The sequence below is a fragment of the Cydia fagiglandana genome, chromosome 3 (assembly GCF_963556715.1).
Source record: "Cydia fagiglandana chromosome 3, ilCydFagi1.1, whole genome shotgun sequence".
Classification (NCBI taxonomy): domain Eukaryota; kingdom Metazoa; phylum Arthropoda; class Insecta; order Lepidoptera; family Tortricidae; genus Cydia; species Cydia fagiglandana.
Window position 1 is genome coordinate 18,866,689 of NC_085934.1, and position 18,557 is coordinate 18,885,245.

Genomic DNA, 18,557 nt, shown 5'->3' on the forward strand with positions numbered 1-18,557 from the left:
AGCACAACCGAGGTTTGATTCCACGATTTTTTACCACACACAATACTAACATGAAAGGTTAATAAATACTTGACAGTATGCTTAGAGGATATAACCAAATGGAGACGCCTTGTCTGTAATTTTCGGTACAAAACAGTCTGCCGATTTTTGCGGGGGAGGGGCACGTCAAATGTATACGTAACGTAAAAATAGCCATGTCAGATAAACGTTCTTCCATACAATGTGTATGACCATTGGCCGGCTATTTTTGACAGAGAGGAACGCCTGTTAATGGCTACTCCATTTGGTTATATCCTCTAAGATTGTTTGTGTCCAAAAGAATGTGATTTTTAGAACAAGAATGAAAGATGAGTAAATAACTTCAGAAAATATATTTTCCGTTGAAATACATTAAACGTGTTTGCTTAAGCAACATATTTGGAAGACTCAGTTCCTTTCTAAGGGTACTTACATAATAACTATAATTAAAATTCATATAAATTAGATTATTTACTACTGCCTGATACAATTCATTCAATATAGGCATTAATTATACGTTAGAACATTTTGTTCTATACATGCAAAGACGCAGACTTGACATGAAAAATAATTCTAAAAATGTATAAACCAGTGCTTTAAGGGCCACTCCACGCTAGCGTCTCCCAACTTCCAAGCCTCGGGGTCTAGTCAACTGTATGGAAAATAGCGTCGCTCCGCAGCAGCCATAGAGTTGGCTAGACGCCGACGCTTGGGAGATGCTAGTGGCGACTGTACAAGATTGCCTGTCAAATGGGGCATTGTCTATGAAAAGGGAGTTTATTTTCGATGGCGCTTACGCCGCACAGCGTCGCGCGGCATTGTATTTATATCGGAGCATTGTTAATAATAGCGTAAGCGCCATCGACAACAAGGTCCCTTTTAATAGCATAACAAATATCAAAAGTGCTACCAAGATCGAAATGATGTCAAGTGTTATCATATTAAATGTGACAGTCCATATCAAAAGGGACCTTATGGCGTATTACGTATTAGTGCGCCGTTAACAATGGCATAAGCGCCATAAGGTCCCTCTTGATTAGGACTATCACAAATTCAGAAAAAAAATATTGCGTGAACCATTTCCTTTTCTAACAGTATATTCCAAGTTATAATCCTCTGTATCCTCTAAATACAGCTTCAAGGTAAGGTGGGGTAAGACTAACATGTGTTGTTTATTTTGCTCGGAGCAAGACAAACGGTATGAGGATTGCATACAAGTGAGAGTCTTACCCCACCCTACCCTACATTATTTTCCAATCCACTAACCGCGGATGCACGGCTCGATTCTGAAAATGTATTAGATCTCTACTAGACCTCAACAAGTTACGATATGGATAATTTAAAGATATTTGTAAGATAGATATGTCAAATTTGACGTTTCCGCGATTCTGGAGGCCCTCTTGAACGATTTCGACAAGTTATGACTTAGATATCCAAGTCACATCTAGTCGATATCTAATGTAAATCTAGTTGATCTCTACACGGTGTAACATGAGTAAACCGAATAATTTTAACAGCGTATTCCTGATCATATTTAGAGACAAAAATGTCCTATAAACTTTTTTGAAATTCGCCTAGTTTCAGAGATATTATTAATTAAAAAAAAACAAATTTTTATTATTACTTAGTGTAAAAGGCCTTTTTGATGGTGGTGTTGCTGCTATGGGACGTAGTCTAAATATCCTTATTGATAGATGTCAAAAAGTGACAACTAACACTATGCAAAAAGTAGGTTCTACGAAAAAAAAATGTAAAAATCAATTTTAAGTGACAAGTTTACCAATAACATTTATTTTTTATGTACAAATACATTCAAAAAATTAAAAAAAAAAAACAAAACAAAAAAAAATTTTTGGCGAAATTTACCTAAACTCATATTACATTTTTTACTTCTTTTGACCTCAGAAATGCGTGGTTAAAATTATTCGGTTTCCTCATGTTACACCGTGTATATCGTTTCTAGATCTTGTGATTATCTCGTTTCCCGAATATGCGTGGCAATCGGCCGTTGGCGGCCGCTGTGAAGATCATAACTGGTCACTTGTTTCGTTTATAGTCTGCCTCTCTCTTTCGCACACTTCATTTTAAATCTTTAAGCGTAAGCGATCTGTGGAAGTGACGGTAATAATCAGAATTATGAATTCTATTTTAAGTATTATTAAGGCACATTTTACATTGTAGAACTCTGTAGATACACTTATATCTCACTTAGAGATAAATTTTCACTTAAATTTACATTATTAATATTACTAGCAAAGACCTTTTTATTTGATTGCACAGTCTGATCTGTTTCTTGTATATTAAGAAGTAATATATTTACATTGTTTCTATAACATCGATAGGAACTAGTTTATTACAATAATAACTAGAATTATTTTTATCCCATACATTTTTCTATATTATCTACATATAAAGTGGTTATTGCTTTTAGGTATTTGAGCAATTTAGCTAATTATTATAATATCAACAAAGGCATTATAATAGCACCTCACATACTTAAGTGCACATATAAAAATTGCGCTAAAATACAATATAAACTTGCTTATATTTTTTGGTATCCATAGTTTTTTGACGGGTACTTGTAGGTATATATACAAGTATTTTAAAACAATTTTGAATAAGTACATACAAATAAATCCGTACATAAATAATGAATATTTTGTATTCATGTTGATTTGTGATTTTCAAATTCTCCTGGTTGCCTTTTACAAGCAGAAAACATAGTACGTAATTTATTGGTCTGGCTTGTAAGCTACAAGACTAAACACAATTTTGATACTAATAAGTACTTTCAACTACACCAATCTATGTAATAATAAATACTGATTTATACACTAAATACTTCATAAATTCGGATTTACGTAAAAAGGCTGTCCAATTGTACATACAGTCAACAGCAGAAGTTGCTAAGCGGCCCAGGTGTTCAAAATGATCTTGGCGCGACTTTATTGTTGAGAGAATAAGAGCGCGTCCAGGTAATTTTGAACACCTCGCCCGCTAAGCAACTTCTGCTGCTGACTGTACAATAGGTTTTCAAACATTTTGACAAACACATAGCATTGAGCTGCGTACGGAACTAGGATTTTTTTTAAGGTCCATAGTTTAACTGGATCGTAATAATTACATAAAATGTCAATCTAACCAAAAAGCAATGTCGTTAAGGAAACTGCTACTTTTATTGCGATTCGTGACCAAATAAAAATAGCTTGTTTGAGTCGCCTACGTTTCGGTCGAAATTAAGATTAAATAAAGCTCATATATGTGAAAAGTTCAAAACTGAATCAAAATCGGCCGAGTTGTTTTTCAGCTAATCGTAAACTGACAGAACAGTTTTTTTTTGTTTTTAAATTACTCTTTTTAAAAATAAAAATAGTTAAACTTCCAAATTGACGTAATGACCCCTGTTAATACGTTAATAGACACGAAAAATATTTATTTTAGACTCTAGTTTCAATTTCCTTTTACATACATTGCCTTTTCGTTTCGACGCTAGAACTTCAATTTGACTAATGAGTGTATATGGAATTGGACTTTATTTCAACTACAATACGATCTACTTTAAATTATGGATTTCCATCACAGAAGGGTTCTGCTTCAAGTGCAATATGTTCCTTTTTATCTGAAATCTAAACAGAAATTCTGATAGAAAGGTCCTTATTGCTCATGAAGCATAAAGACCCTTCTCTGATGGAAAGTCACAATTCTTCAACTAATGACAGCGCCATTTTCTTTTCATCACACTCGCTCATTAAATGTGGAATTGCACGCAGGCTTAGCGGGAGTAATAGAAAAAGCGCTTTCCCTAGGGAGTAATGAAGTTTCTAGAACCATAATTAACAGCTTTTTGTCTTTATACTTCATTTTTGTATCGCAAGTGTGATGAAAAACATTGTGTGTAACTCGGGGTGTAACAATATTGCAAACTCGAGTCTATAAATCGCGACGGCTTGCCGGAGCCGGAACTTGCTCTCGTTTGCAATATTTAACTTACGCCCCATGTTGCACAATGTACTGTAAATGACCTGCTAAAGGCTTAAAAATAAACGAATGGTCAGCCAACATCGGCATTGGAGTAGGGAATTCTACTTTACAGCACTAGGGACTCACGACTGCGGCATCTTGCACTGGCCGCAGGTCTCCATGCCGTCGCTGAACTCCTCAATCTGGAGCGTCATCTCGAAGAAGTTGTATTTGTCGTGGACCAGCCGCGTCGCTTGCTCTAGGACTTTCTGTGGGCTCACTCCGGTGCCTGCAAGGTTAGAGAAGGGTTATATGTAGTATACTAGCGATTCGCTCAGCTTCGCACGGGTAGAACCAGTGGCGGATTTGCAGTCCTTGCCGCCCCAGGCCCCAGGACCAGTAGCCGTCCCTTTCTCAGCAACCATCATATTGCCTACATTTTGAGTTATTTCTTGTTATGAATTTTTTGTCACAATTAGCCACTGTGCCTTAGGGCATATCTGCCACTGGGTAGAACCTTAAAAAATTATACGCCTAAACCTTCCTATATAGAGTATTTGACTACTAGTCGAATCAGTTTCTTTGTTCGAACTGTCAAAACGATTGGTACTATGGAATTTATTTGAAACACTAGCATGTGACGTCACAATCAAATCACCAACTCCTTATAGTTTTATACGGGTATAAAAATAGAAATTGTGTCTAAATATAACTGCTGTCTACGTTTCTATACTCGTATTTATCCTCTGGTGCTTTATTTCATGCATGCTGTAAAATAATTTATTTAAAATACAGTCAAATACCCTATAATCACTCTATTGATAGGTAAAAACCGCATGAAAATCGGTTTAGTAGTTTTCAAGTTTATCGCGAACATACATACATACAAACAGACACGGATGGAAGGCACTCATTTCAGTCGAGGTAGTTTGGTGCTCGAACGCAGTGAGACCGCCAATAGTTCGAGTCTGATAATGACTCATAAAACTACGAGTAGGGTGACTGCTGCGGTTTCTTTCATGAATTTTTGTGATGAAAAACTTATTTGGATCATAATTGTACTTACGGATGGCTAAATGCGCCGACAGGGCAGTTTTATCGAGCGAAAGCGCCCACATGCGCAGATTGTGGACACGCACGACGCCGGGTAGGGTTAGGAACGTATTCGCCACCTCCTGCAAAAGATAATGGGACATTTAGGATTAAAGGTTTCTAAAAATGGCAAAAGCGCCTATACTCTGTCTCTTTAGGTACTTAAATAAAAGTAAACAAATTATTTGAACATTTTCGGGTAGTTATAACATTTATTGAGTAACCAACCAAACACAAAACCACCTGGATCTGTCACTGAACGACCTGACTTTACCTACGTCATTTGATCATGTAATGTTTTCATCTACCTGGCTTCTTAAGCCATTTGAGGGTAGATTTTGTTTACTCTTTTAAATATCTAAAGATATTACAGACTATAGAACGTGAATATTGGGTCCGCCAGATCATCGTGGATGCAATGATTCTGTAGTACGCAAAAGGTCCGAAACATCCGATCATTGCAGGGAAACTGTTGGATGAACTGGTATTTGGAGATTCCTGGAGTGTCCGTCCGTGATAATGATGATGCCTGTAAAATCTACTTCTTATGAAGAGCCGATGATCTGGTCAATGTATTGATTGTATTAAGGCACCAGTTAGAGATCCTTGAAACGTATGTCAGGCGTGTCTCACTCCGCGATTTCGTCGCTTTGCTACAGGTAGCTAAAAGTACATCCGTTCGGCGGGTTCGGCCCCAATTTTGGGGTTTGCCATAAGCCGCGCTTGGCGCTGTCGCCACCTAGCGGCCATATCTGTGCTGATAGTAACAGACGGTTTTGTTAGAGAGTGAGTCTTCTGTACTCAGTACTATTATTTATTCTGTGCGTATGTTCAGTAGTTTGGTATGAGGATACGTTTCATGGATGGCAGAGGGTCGGGTGGCAAAGCGCATCTTTTACTCGGAGCTGGAGGAGGGCAAGCGAAAGCATGGCGGGCAACTTCTCAGATATAAAGATGTGCTTAAGCGACACATGAAGAACTGCAACATTGACCCGCTTCTGTGGGAAAAGCAGGCGGCCGACCGCCCTGTATGGAGATCTTTTGTCATTAAACAAACTGATGACTTTGAATCCCGTCGACTTATGGAACTAGATATCAGACGGGATGAGCTGAAAGCCTGACCACCAGCGGCTATTAGGTATAATTACAACAATGGTGTCCTGACCTGCCCGTTGTGTGCACGGGTCTTTGTTAAGAGCCAACAGGAGTGGTCATTTCTCCATACAAACGTACTCGACTCTTTCCTCCGTAGGTTTTGAAGCTAGGGCAATGATTTTTTCAACACAGATTAATATTGTCAATATCTGTGTCGGACCGTTTAGTTTTTTTTTTATATTCTTGTTTTTTAAGGCGCTAGAGCCCTTCAAAAATGACCAAAATGGCCTAATTGACTATGCCGCAATGAGAGGCATGGTAACTCAAAACTGATATCAATTAGCCAAAAACGCAAAACGGTCCGACGCAGATAATTTCATAATCATTTAGATTTCCAAATGTGGTTACGATTGGTTAAGTTTTGGAGGAGGAAACAGTCGAGTACGAAACCTCGAGTTTTGAGATTTTTACGCAGGATTTTTCGTCTTGTCCTTATCGCACCAGTTTTAGGAGCCGCTTCCGTTAGCGAGACGGGTATATTTACCTAAAATATTTAAATCTCAGCTCCTGTTTCGTCTTAATAAGATCGGCTACGCAACGCAAGCCACACGCGGGCACATGAACGTCTTCAGCAGCGGAGTTGACACAGTCGCCGTGGTCGATATCGGCCGGGAGAGTATATATATACATGGTGATATACCTGGAAGTCGAGTCCTCTCGGGGAGCCCTCCATGAGCACCAGCAGGGTTTCCTTGATGATGTTGAAGGTCGTGAGCAGCACCAGCACAGAGAACAGGAACGTGCAGATCGGGTCCACCAGGTCCCATGACGGCTGTGGGACAAATTATATATTATACAGAGTTTAGGTTTAGCACGGAAAAACAAAAACTAGGGAAGCGACTTGAGCCTGGGTTAGGTACTGTAAGAACCGGTGTCGCCAAAATTTGGGTCATACTATCTTATTACAAAAGAGTTTATGAGCCATCACCCGTCCCTATCAATTGAACTCTATGAATAAAGAAACATTAAAGTGATTAAAAACCTCGTCTATTAAGTCTTCGATCGCGTATTCATCATGTTCTAAAGTGTACCTTACTTCTTTGTAATACGGTATATACCTTGAAGTAAATAACAATAGCGACGACCTAAACCGAATATCTGTATTAAGTCTCTCAAAACGTAGAAGGCTCGCACGTAGATGTTCTAATGTAAATCTTATGTCTTTACAAATACAGTCCAAATTACCTTGAAGTAAATGACGATAGCAGCAACCAGAACGCCGAAGCTCTGCAGGAAATCTCCTAAAACGTGTATGAAGGCTGCTCGCACGTTGATGTTCTCTCTGTTGTCTCTGTCGTGTTGGTGAGACGACGAGCTCTCCACGTCAGACTCGCTCGTGCGATCCTGAAACATATAATTTCGTTTGTCAAAATTTATAAAATCATAATTTGAACGCCACGCCTATCGTGCGCGGCGCGTCATCGTGAACCTTGGCGGATTGCACGACTTAGGTTGATATTGTACTGCAGCTGCGCGTGTCAGTTGACATTTTTGGCGGTCAAAAGGTTAAATTCTTGCACATAAACTAAAAATATCAAAATTACTTCTAATAATGCGCAAAATTTATGATGAACTCATCTATTACTTTTTTAGTTCAAACTAAATTAAAATAACAATGATATATTACGCAGTCCCGGGCACGCACAGCCGTCTCGCTCACGTTCACGCTCAGTGAGAGGGAGAGATAAACCTGAACTTAAGTCACCTTAAGTGAAAATATGTGACGATTTCAACTAAAGGTACCACAGGTGTCTGCTGTTGACAAGGTTGATTTCAAATTCAATCTTTATGGAAACCGCACCTTATTGACAAGCGACAAGTACCCTTTTGGTTGAGAATGGCACATTATACCTTATTATTAAGAACAGGGTTGCTGCCTCCATGCGAATGTCCGTGACCACCGCCGCCGCCGTGGCTATGCCCGTGCTGATGCAGAGTCAAGCCCATACTGCAACAATCACATTAACAACCTTATTGTCATAGTAATAAGTCTCACTTTTCAAAGGCACTCAAAAGCCGTTGCTTTTGCTGATAGTTAAAGAAAATTAAACTCTAATGCGATATGAATAAGGTTGAAAATTATACGAGACTGCGACTATGACATGACATTAGCATCTATTTCGAACTGTCCCTTTGTACGACCGTGTATAGGGGTTGTGCACAAATCACCCGAGGTGTTTTCGGCTACTTTTTGACCCCCCTCCCCTCCATTTTGAATTGCAGAGTGAAGATTTATGTTTAAGGAAACCGAGGAAAAGTAGCTACTCATGTGGTAGGTTTTTTTTCTTAGTTTCGTTCACTGTAGAAAAATACACGTGAGGTTTCCTTATACCCCTCCCTCAACGTGATCTATCGTGATTTTTTCGTGACCCCCCCTCCCCTTATCGAACGAGCCCATACTAGAATACCGGTCATCGCCCAACTTAAGTCAATGCTCTTCATAAAATAACCTTGTAGTCGTAGTAATAAGACACAAATTTCAATAACGCGTATCAATATTCAGCCGCTTTATTCCCGCTGGCAAGTTTAAGTCAAATTGAACTTAAAACCCATACAAATAAGGTTGAAACTCACATGAGGTTGACCAGCACGCCTACAGCAGAAGTGATCAACATGACGGTAGCATCTATCTCGAACTGCCGATATATGACCCTCTGAACGGCCATGTATACTAGGATACCGGTCACCACCCAGATGAGGAGGACTGAGGTAAGGGCGCCTATTACTTCCGCTCTGTACCAGCCGAAGGGCATTCTGAAAAATAATCAAGGGTATAAGTACATGTAAGTAATAGGTGGAATTAGAAGGTGAGTTAGAGATATACAGTGAAACCTGGTTAAGTGGGACCTGGATAAGTGAGAAACCTCTATAGCTGGGACTCATGGTGCGGTCCCGACACTTTAGCTCTGAATTACCTCTGTTAGATAAAACGAATTATATTATATTATATTATTAACCACCTCTATAACTGAAATATATCCTCTATTTTCACCTCTATTAATGGGACCCTCTATTAATGGGACCCTCTGTAAATGAGACAGAAATTTATTTGTACCTGGCTAACTGAGAGCCTGGGTAAGTGAAATACCTCTTTAAGTGAGACAAATCTGCTCGTCCCTTGAAGTCTCACTTATCCAGGTTTCACTGTAATTGTGTTACTTAGCTAAGCTAAGTTAGCTTCGATTGTCAAGCATTGCTTTTTAGTTTTGTAAAGCCCTGTTTTTTTTATCTGTCTAAACTAAGTTTGCACCGACTTAGCAAATTTAATGTATACACACACATCTTGGAACGCCACATTTGACCTTGTTATGAAACTTAGCGTATTCGGACAATTTTATTTATATAATAACTCGTTTGACTACTCTAAGAAAGAGATATAGGCTGATCTGCCAAAATGACGCCCGACGTGGGGCCACACTATCATCTGACCATTATTTTACTTTAATACTTGAAAAAGATCAAATAACTTACTATCTGGCAAGTAAACTTAACCTCCTAAGACCCTGCGTACAAAATTTTGTACATATACCACAATTTTTAAATTTCATTGAGTAACTAAATAAATAAAAAAACAAATCATAATGCCCGGGTCTCAGGCGGTTTTTACTACTGTTCGTAAAAAATATAGACGCTTGAAGCATGTTGGAGTAAAAATACGAGTAATAATTACAATAAGGTAATAGTTATTTTATCAATTTTCAAACACTTCTGGTTCTCATGGATCCTCCCATCATTGGAATTATTCTTAAACACATACAAGAAAATAATATAAAACTTTAACGGCTTTACTTGCTCTACTCTTTCTATAATACTTCATCTTATATCTATTGTCCATTTCTTATTTTTCTCCTTATGTTGGCATGCTACCTAACTGTCAAAACTATCGCCTTTCCCGCTCTTTTTCTAATAAACTGCACATATGTCATGTGTTGTCTGTGATGTCCATAACAATAAATGTTTTTGTTTTAGGTTCCCAGCACAATTCCTATCACCAAATCAAAATTATTCACCGAACATTCTTAACGTGCGTGGTACGTCTTAAAACGTCGTCATTGGCAAAATCCCTCCTGCCAATACACACAAGAGGGGAAAGCCATTAAAAAAAAATTACAATAAGGCCCGTCTCTCACGAGACTACTCGACGCTTCGCACACGACGAGACGTAGGAAATAAATATGGCGGGTACTCACAAGCGACGCGTAGGATACGCGTACGAAACACAAATCGCTTGAAAGTAGTCTCGTGAGAGACGGGCCTAAGGGTAATTTACCTTCTAGTAGCCGGCCGACTGGCCACCCAAATAGAAAACAGCGATATCATAAAACTGGCGAAATCCGTGAGAAGGTGGGCAGCGTCCGTGGCTATGGCGAGACTGTTCGATAAGTAGCCACCTGGAACAGAAGGATACCGATTAAGCTTCATCATCATCATCATCTCAACCATAAGACGTCCACTGCTGAACATAGGCCTCCCCCTTTTTTTGGGGGGTGAATGCCATAATCGCCACGCTTGGCAGGCGGGTTGGCGATCGCAGTCGAGTACACCGAATTTGAGGGACGCTGCTGCCCGTCCACCGGTGGTCCCGGGTCCTGGACGAGTGGACGTAGTTTAAGGACATACCCGGGTCCAGATTAAGCTTAGAATAAATTTAATAATCGGCCAAGAGCGTGTCGGGCCATGCTCAATGTAGGGTTTCGTAGTTACCATTCTGTTAAAATAGGCCAAACGGGGGCTATAAGTAAGTATCATAAGCCATCAATCTTATTACTAAAGAAAAGAAGATTTTTTCCAATAACTCACAAACGACTAGACCGAACATGTTCGCTATAGTTTTCATTGAAAGTATTTATTAAGCTCTTATTTCACATTTTTTTTATATTTTTTGGACCCGTGGTTCAAAAGTTAGAGAGGGGGGGGACACATATTTTTTTTCTTTCGGAGCGCATATTTCCTAAAATATTAACTATGTCAAAAAATGGTTTGAGGAGACCTTTATTCATTTTGAAAGACCTACCCAGCGATACCCCACACTATCGGAACAAAGCTAAAGAAAATTTCAAAAGAAACTTGTTGTATGGGACCTCCCACCCTAAAAAAAAATATTTTACCGTTCTGTCGCAATGTATGATTTATGTATCCATGCCAAATTGCAGCTTTCTAGCATTAACAATCACGGAGCAAAGCCTCGGACAGACAGACCTGGCGAAACTATAAGGGTTTTTAGGTGACTATGAAACCCTAAACATGGAAAAAATACTGCCTTGGGTGGCCCAGAAGTCCACCAAGATACCTCCTTGATGTGATGCACATAATACTCAGCATAGTGTCGGCTATTTTAATACACATACAAGTATATTATGTATTTCATTTCTTACTGACATAATTATAGCCGTATTATGTAAACAATGGGTAACTAGAAAAAGCCTTGTATAATTCATGGCAATTTATTATAGGTACTATTAATAAAGTTAAGGCGCCTTTTATTCTAATTCATTAGAAATCGAGACTTGTATTGAATTTTATATTATTTTCCCTTTACCTTTTTAATACTAAATAAATAATAATAAAATGTATATTTTTTTGATGTGTTGTGTTTTTTTTTGTTTTTGGACGAGCAAATTTTGTCAGTAGAAAAGGAGGCAAATTTGAAAAATCGCGGGTTTGTAACACTACGTTTGAATAGTTCGAAAATCGCGTGTTATTTATATCTTAACTGTTTTGTTTACATTATTTTGTTAATTTGCTAGGGATATCACCACCTATTCGGAAAAGAGCTTTTTCTTCCCTGCTAGGAGGGATCAGTGGCAGTTTTCCTCCCTGCTAGGAGGGATCAAAGTAGCACTTTTCTGTTCTAGCACACTATTTTTACATTTTTTTGCGCATTATTTTTTTAACTTAAACAATCTGTTTATAGGTCAAGAAATGAATGCTCAAAAAACGTTGTAGAGGGAAATGCTAGGAACACAATTTTTGACTCCGTAACTTTGTTTGGACTAGTTAGGAGGTGAACATATCAAAAGTCCCCGGCTGTAGCCCCGGTGCTGGGGGGTAGAGGGGGGTAAGAAGGTCGAATTTTTAGGTTTTTCATTGATATCTTGGAAACTTTGCGTCTTAGCGACATGACTACTAAGACAAACCGAAAGCTGATAAAATTTGTTACAAGTTTTATCCAGTCAAGTTTTTCGATATCTTGAATAGTTTTTGAGATACCCGCTCTTGAAAGTTTATTTAGGGATTTTAATTTTATCTTGATATCTACATCAGTGAAGCTGTTAGGCCATGTTTGGTATCATTTTCGTATAAATCGGGGGTGCTGAATTCATTTATGGTATCAAATTGACACTATTCCGAAGTAAAACCAAAATTTAAAAAAACATATTTTTTTAAATCCCTCTTCACGCTTAAACTGCTGAACCAATTTCGTTGAAATTTGGTATAGAAATAGTTTCAGTCTCGACACAGGACATAAGATAGTTTTTATATCCAAAAACATCTTTTGAGGGTGTGAAAAGTGGGGTGCAAGTGTGTATGGGGAGTCAATAACCGCTGAACCGGTTTAGATGAAATTTAGGATGGTATACATCTGTGATTTAGATGAAAATGATACCAAACATGACTTCAAACCTTACCTTAAGCAGTATTAACCTCAGGAAATCAGTTTCATCGACGAAGTAGAATTCCCCCCATACTCCATTTCACAACTTTAAAGGATGATTATTGAGATAAAAAGTATCTTATGTCCTGTCTTGGAACTCGAAATATATGTATACCAAATTTCAATTAAATCGGTTGAGCGGTTTAAGCGTGAAGAGGAATTAAAAAAAAAAAGGTATTTGTTTAATGTCTATATGTTTTTTCTTAGGAATGGTGTCAATGTGATACCAAAAATGAATTCAGCACCCCCGATTTATACGAAAATGATACCAAACACGGCCTAAGAGCTTCACTAATGTAGATATCAAGATAAAATTGAAAGCCCTAAATATACTTTCAAGAGCGGATATCTCAAAAACTATTCAAGATATCGAAAAACTTGACTGAATAAAACTTGTAACAAATTTTATCAGCTTTTGGTTTGTCTTAGTAGTCATGTCGCTAAGACGCAAAGTTTCCAAGATATAAGTGAAAAACCGAAAAATTAGACCTTCTTTCCCCCCTCTACCCCCCAGCATCGGGGCTACGGCCGGGGACTTTCGATATGTTCACCTCCTAACTAGTCCAAACAAAGCTACGGAGTCAATAATTGTGTTCCTAGCATTTTAAGCATTTCCCTCTATAACTTCTTATTGCTTGGCCTATTAAGCATCAGATTGTGTCAACACTAAGATTTTTTTATTTTCCTCATAGTTGATGTGAAAAGCAGTATGTGTCACACGGTATCAAAATTATTTCGTCTTGGGCGTTAACACTTGAATCCCTCATTACGCTCAGGATTCAATGTACGCCCTTGACGGAAATATATCATTTTGATCCCTTGTAACACAAACTACTATAGTTTGCTTTACATTGCTACTGACATAGCCAGCTTGACACATCGATCAGCATTGAGCCGCGTTTTATACATATATGAGTTCATATTTATTTTTACCACACCAGCTCGAAAAGGCTTACATTGCACTTCAAAAACTGATAGCAAAGTTGCACTTTATTCACATGTGAGGCAAAGTAATCAAATGCAAATTTTGGGTTGTTTTCTTATGTTTGCTGGTAGAATTGACTTTTAAATGATGATTTTGGATGATAAATATTTAATAACATTGATTTGGATTTGCTTTGGTTTGATTTCATTTGATATTTTACATTTAATATTTGCTTCGGGTTGGTGTGGTGAAAAATTTTGTGTTTCACTCGGGGGCAATTTTTGTTTAACCCTCGTGCTTTGAAACCCTCGCAACGCTTAAGATTCCATTTTTCGAACCACTCGCTACGCTCGTGGTTCAATTTTGGAATCTTTCACTTGCTCGGGTATCAATATTAGCACGAGCGGTTAAACAACAACTTTGCCCCCTTGTAAAACAAATAACTATAAGTTGATATTTGAATGCACTTACCGATAATTTCTCCTAACATAAATATGACGCATAATATACTGGCTATGATGAGTTTTCTCCTCGCCCGTTTGTCTATCTCTTCGTTCCTCGTTCTGTGACAGTGTAGTCGTCCTGAAACCAGATAATATACAGTTAAATGTTCGTTTCTTACAGACACTTTAAAAAAACAAGTCAATTTGACATCTATTGAAAGATTATCGGCAAGATATCCATAACCACGGGGTTTAATAGTTTAGCCTTAAAGATACCGAAGTTGTCAAATAGTACAGTCGCCATCAGATATATCGGAGCGGCTAAGGCGCTCACAAATATCTGAACACACATCTATTGTCAGGGAGTTAGAGTGCGTGTTCAGATATTGTGAACACCTTGGCCGCTCCGATATATCTAATGGCGACTGTACAAGGTACTATCGAATAACTTGATTCCTGACCCACTGTGAAACCTTTTTTTTACTACGACTTTCGCTTTACATAGGTTTAAAGAGTAAAATTATTCAGATACTTAATACGGTGGGTCACAAATCAGTTTGTTCGATTGTACCTATAATATGATGATGGTTCATTAGCGTAATAATGAACACCTCAGTGGACACGTTAGATGCGCTTATAATATCATAGGTTGATGTTATTGCCCTTGATGATTCTCAGTTATTTCAATGGGCATTCTTACCCTCAAGGCAACATCAACAGTTCCAAGGTATACAGGTACCTGCATAATACCCTCTCTATAATGACTCGTAACTCATAATAATTATCATTATAATTATTGTTTGCATTCAAGACATAACAGTTATGTGAAATTTGAACACCGTGCGAAATTTGACCACCGTGCGAACAACGCGTCCAATAGTGTGTGAACTGCACTGTTTGACAACATTAAATTTTACCTATGCATAAAGGGTTAATTTATTCCAATTTCAACCTTGCGTTGAGTACGTTACGGTTGACATTTAAATGACAAATCAAATTGAGCAGATAGGTGTTTGCCAAAGTTATTCTGTAGAATATGAGGCACTCTTCATGAACGCGAGTTTGTTTACTTTGTTTGTTTGTAGTTTATTTATAAATAGTCTCTTGGTTATATTCTCCGTGTTTTGGCTACTGTTACTAAGTCTAGTTCAGAAGTCTTGGCCTTAGCCCTGTACTTACGTTTAACTTCTATAATGCTCCCGTTGCGCTGAGACTCGCCTCAATCTTCAGTAGGTATCTATGACAGCGCAGCACCCCAAGGAAGGGTTCCCGTGCAAACAGATCACCCACAAAGCCCTGTATTTCATTGCCGGATGCGTACAATTTCTTAGTTGAAACTGTATCTTCGTTATATTCTCCGTGTTTAGGATACTGTTCCTAAGTCTAGGTCAGAAGTAGTCCAGAAGAATTACTGGTCTAGTAGCCCTGTACGTACGTTCAATTTCCACAATGCTCCCATTGCGCTGGGGCTCGCCGCCATCTTCAGTCTCTATGATACCGCAGCACCCTGTGGAAGGGTTCACGGTTCCCCTCACACATATCACCCACCAATACGTCTTTCAGTGCCAGATGCGTACGATACCCAGTTAAAAGAGTCTCTTGGTTAAATTTTCCGTGTTTAGGCTACTGTTACTCACTCTAGTTCAGAAGTCTTGGCCTTAGCCCTGTACTTACGTTCAACTTCCACGATGCTCCCATTGCGCTGGGGCTCGCCTCCATTTTCAGTCTCTATGACAGCGCAGCACCCTGTTGAAGGGTTCCTGTGCACACAGATCACCCACCAACCCCACGCTGTCAGTGCTATTCGTACGATGCTCAGTTGAATCAGTCTTTTGGTCTCCGTGTTCAATAAGTTCTTTTGGTCTCCGTGTCCCTAAGACAAATTTGAAAACAGTCCCAGTCCCTGATCTAGTTAATACTTACGTTCAACTTCCACGATGCTCCCATTGCGCTGGGGCTCGCCTCCATCTTCAGTCTCTATGACAGCGCAGCCGTGTTGAAGGGTACCCGTGCACACAGATCACCCACCAACCCCACCGTGTCAGTGCTATTCGTCCGATGCTCAGTTGAATCAGTCTTTTGGTCTCCGTGTTCAAAAAGTTCTTTTGGTCTCCGAAGATAAATTTGAAAACAGTCCCAGTCCCTGATCTAGTTAATACTTACGTTCAACTTCCACGATGCTCCCATTGCGCTGGGGCTCGCCTCCATCTTCAGTCTCTATGACAGCGCAGCACCCTGTTGAACACAGCAGGGTACCCGAGCACACAGATCACCCACAAACCCCACGCTGTCAGTGCTATTCGTATGATGCTCAGTTGAATCACTCTTTTGGTCTCCGTGTTCAAAAAGTTCTTTTGGTCCCCGAAGATAAATTTGAAAACAGTCCCAGTCCCTGATCTAGTTAATACTTACGTTCAACTTCCACGATGCTCCCATTGCGCTGGGGCTCGCCTCCATCTTCAGTCTCTATGACAGCGCAGCACCTTGTTTAAGGGTTCCTGTGCACACAGATCACCCACCAACCCCACGCTGTCAGTGCTATTCGTACGATGCTCAGTTGAATCAGTCTTTTGGTCTCCGTGTTCAAAAAGTTCTTTTGGTCTCCGTGTCCCTAAGACAAATTTCAAAACAGTCCCAGTCCCTGATAATACTTACGTTCAACTTCCACGATGCTCCCATTGCGCTGGGGCTCGCCTCCATCTTCAGTCTCTATGACAGCGCAGCACCCTGTTGAGGGGTTCCCGTGGACACAGAATATCACCCGCCGGCCTCTCGCTGGACTGTCTGTGCCTGTGCCTGTGCCGTATGACGCTTTGCCATCTTTGAACCTGAAAAGACCAAAAAAATGTATGTTAGTTGTGTGTGATTCGTTTTCTATCACTTGGTGTTTTGAGTTGTTTTCCCAACCACTTTAGTAGAATAAGAGTTGTGTGCGCTTTGCAAGGCAAACGGCTGACAGCGTACATTACATAACAATAAGTAGGTAAGTAATTTACATGTAAAGATGCCAGTCGTTATTTAGTAATACGCTATTACTTACTAACATATTTCTACAAGCTCGTAATCCGTGCTTTTAGAATTATTTATAGGTTAACTTTCAAATAGAAATTAGAGGAACTACTAAAAGCGATGACTGCACATGCCTTAACAAAAGTGTCGACTGTCGTAGGCTTACATTACGTTTCTATATCTATTAACCCCATTATTCATAAACGATACAAACCTCAATTAGCTAATCAGTAATCGTTTGTCCTTATCTGTCATTTTGTCTTATGTATTTGTAAGAAAAGGATAAAACAGAATGTATCTAAATCAGTCCCGTAAAGTTTTATGAATAAGGTCTAAGTCCACTGTCAAAAGAAGCATCCAGGCAGCGACCAAGCAGGCGCCTGTCACGCAATGTCAACGGAATCCAAGGCCTCTAGAGGTCACTGTGTCTAGGTGTACGCGTGACTGACGCAACGAGGAAACTGAAAGTGTTGACATGTTTCACTAGGGCATAGCATATAACAATTACTATAATGTAACACTTGTACTTAGCATTTTAACAATAATAAATAATACGTTACTAGTACAGAAAGGATACTTCCTACAAAATCGAAGATTGACAGCGGTTCAGGGACAAATCATGCTGTCCCTTTCCAATATATTATGGCACTATCCCTTTCGGCTAATTAGGGTGGTCATAATTTAAGTAAGTAATCTTATCTGTGGTTGTGCACGCAAAGGGACGTCAAGTTGTGGCACCCCTAATAAGCAGGACAACATTTTTGTCCTACTTGGAATTACAAATCTAAAAACATACTTAAACCAGCAAATTATATAAATATATGCAATTTCGACAATCCGTGGCTGAAAATTTTGGATTTCACGATAAGATGGAAATGATTAGCCAGACTGTACATATCCTCAAGCCGCCCATACGTCAAACCTTGCCAAGCAAAATTAAATTTTATTGTGTCAACACAAAGTTCAAATTAGAATGGAACAGAAGACCTTTTTATAGATCTCTGGGTGGCTAGAGGATATGTGATTTTCGGCAGTCTTTCAATATTTTTTCTAAAAACCGGTTTCACTACTGGAAATAATATATTTTTCTGGGATGAACCGTTGTTTTAGGTCAATCAACTTGATTCTAGGTCGGCGTGATATTAAGGAAAATTTTAGAGCGAGTGTGATATCGATAAACCACCGATCATATCATATAACTGATAAACAAGCGCAGAGAATCATTAAAACCTCATTAACAAACATTCACGTGTCCGGGATCAGATCAGAATCCGGAACCACAAGTTAATTAGGCAGACCA

The 18,557-nt window shown here is 39.1% G+C and overlaps 2 protein-coding genes across 4 annotated transcripts in view; one reads left to right on the plus strand and one right to left on the minus strand.

Moving 5' to 3' along the window:
* The window catches only part of LOC134680285 (bifunctional arginine demethylase and lysyl-hydroxylase PSR), a 359,994-nt gene that overhangs the window by 123,006 nt on the left and 218,431 nt on the right, over positions 1-18,557 (plus strand). The window lies entirely within an intron of this gene.
* Positions 357-18,557, minus strand: part of LOC134680280 (proton-coupled zinc antiporter SLC30A2) — a 42,028-nt gene continuing 23,827 nt past the window's right edge. For 2 of the 3 annotated variants that reach the window (XM_063539380.1, XM_063539381.1), the window contains exons 2-10: positions 16,904-17,076; positions 14,277-14,387; positions 10,496-10,616; positions 8,800-8,979; positions 8,077-8,173; positions 7,411-7,569; positions 6,866-6,997; positions 5,045-5,153; positions 357-4,267 (exon numbers count right to left, since the gene is read on the minus strand). In XM_063539380.1, coding sequence (XP_063395450.1) covers positions 4,122-4,267; positions 5,045-5,153; positions 6,866-6,997; positions 7,411-7,569; positions 8,077-8,173; positions 8,800-8,979; positions 10,496-10,616; positions 14,277-14,387; positions 16,904-17,076 — 1,228 coding nt within the window. In that variant the 3' untranslated portion in view covers positions 357-4,121. Of the gene's footprint in view, positions 4,268-5,044; positions 5,154-6,865; positions 6,998-7,410; positions 7,570-8,076; positions 8,174-8,799; positions 8,980-10,495; positions 10,617-14,276; positions 14,388-15,922; positions 16,027-16,903; positions 17,077-18,557 lie in introns of those variants that run through there. The other variant, XM_063539382.1, reaches the window with a different exon arrangement.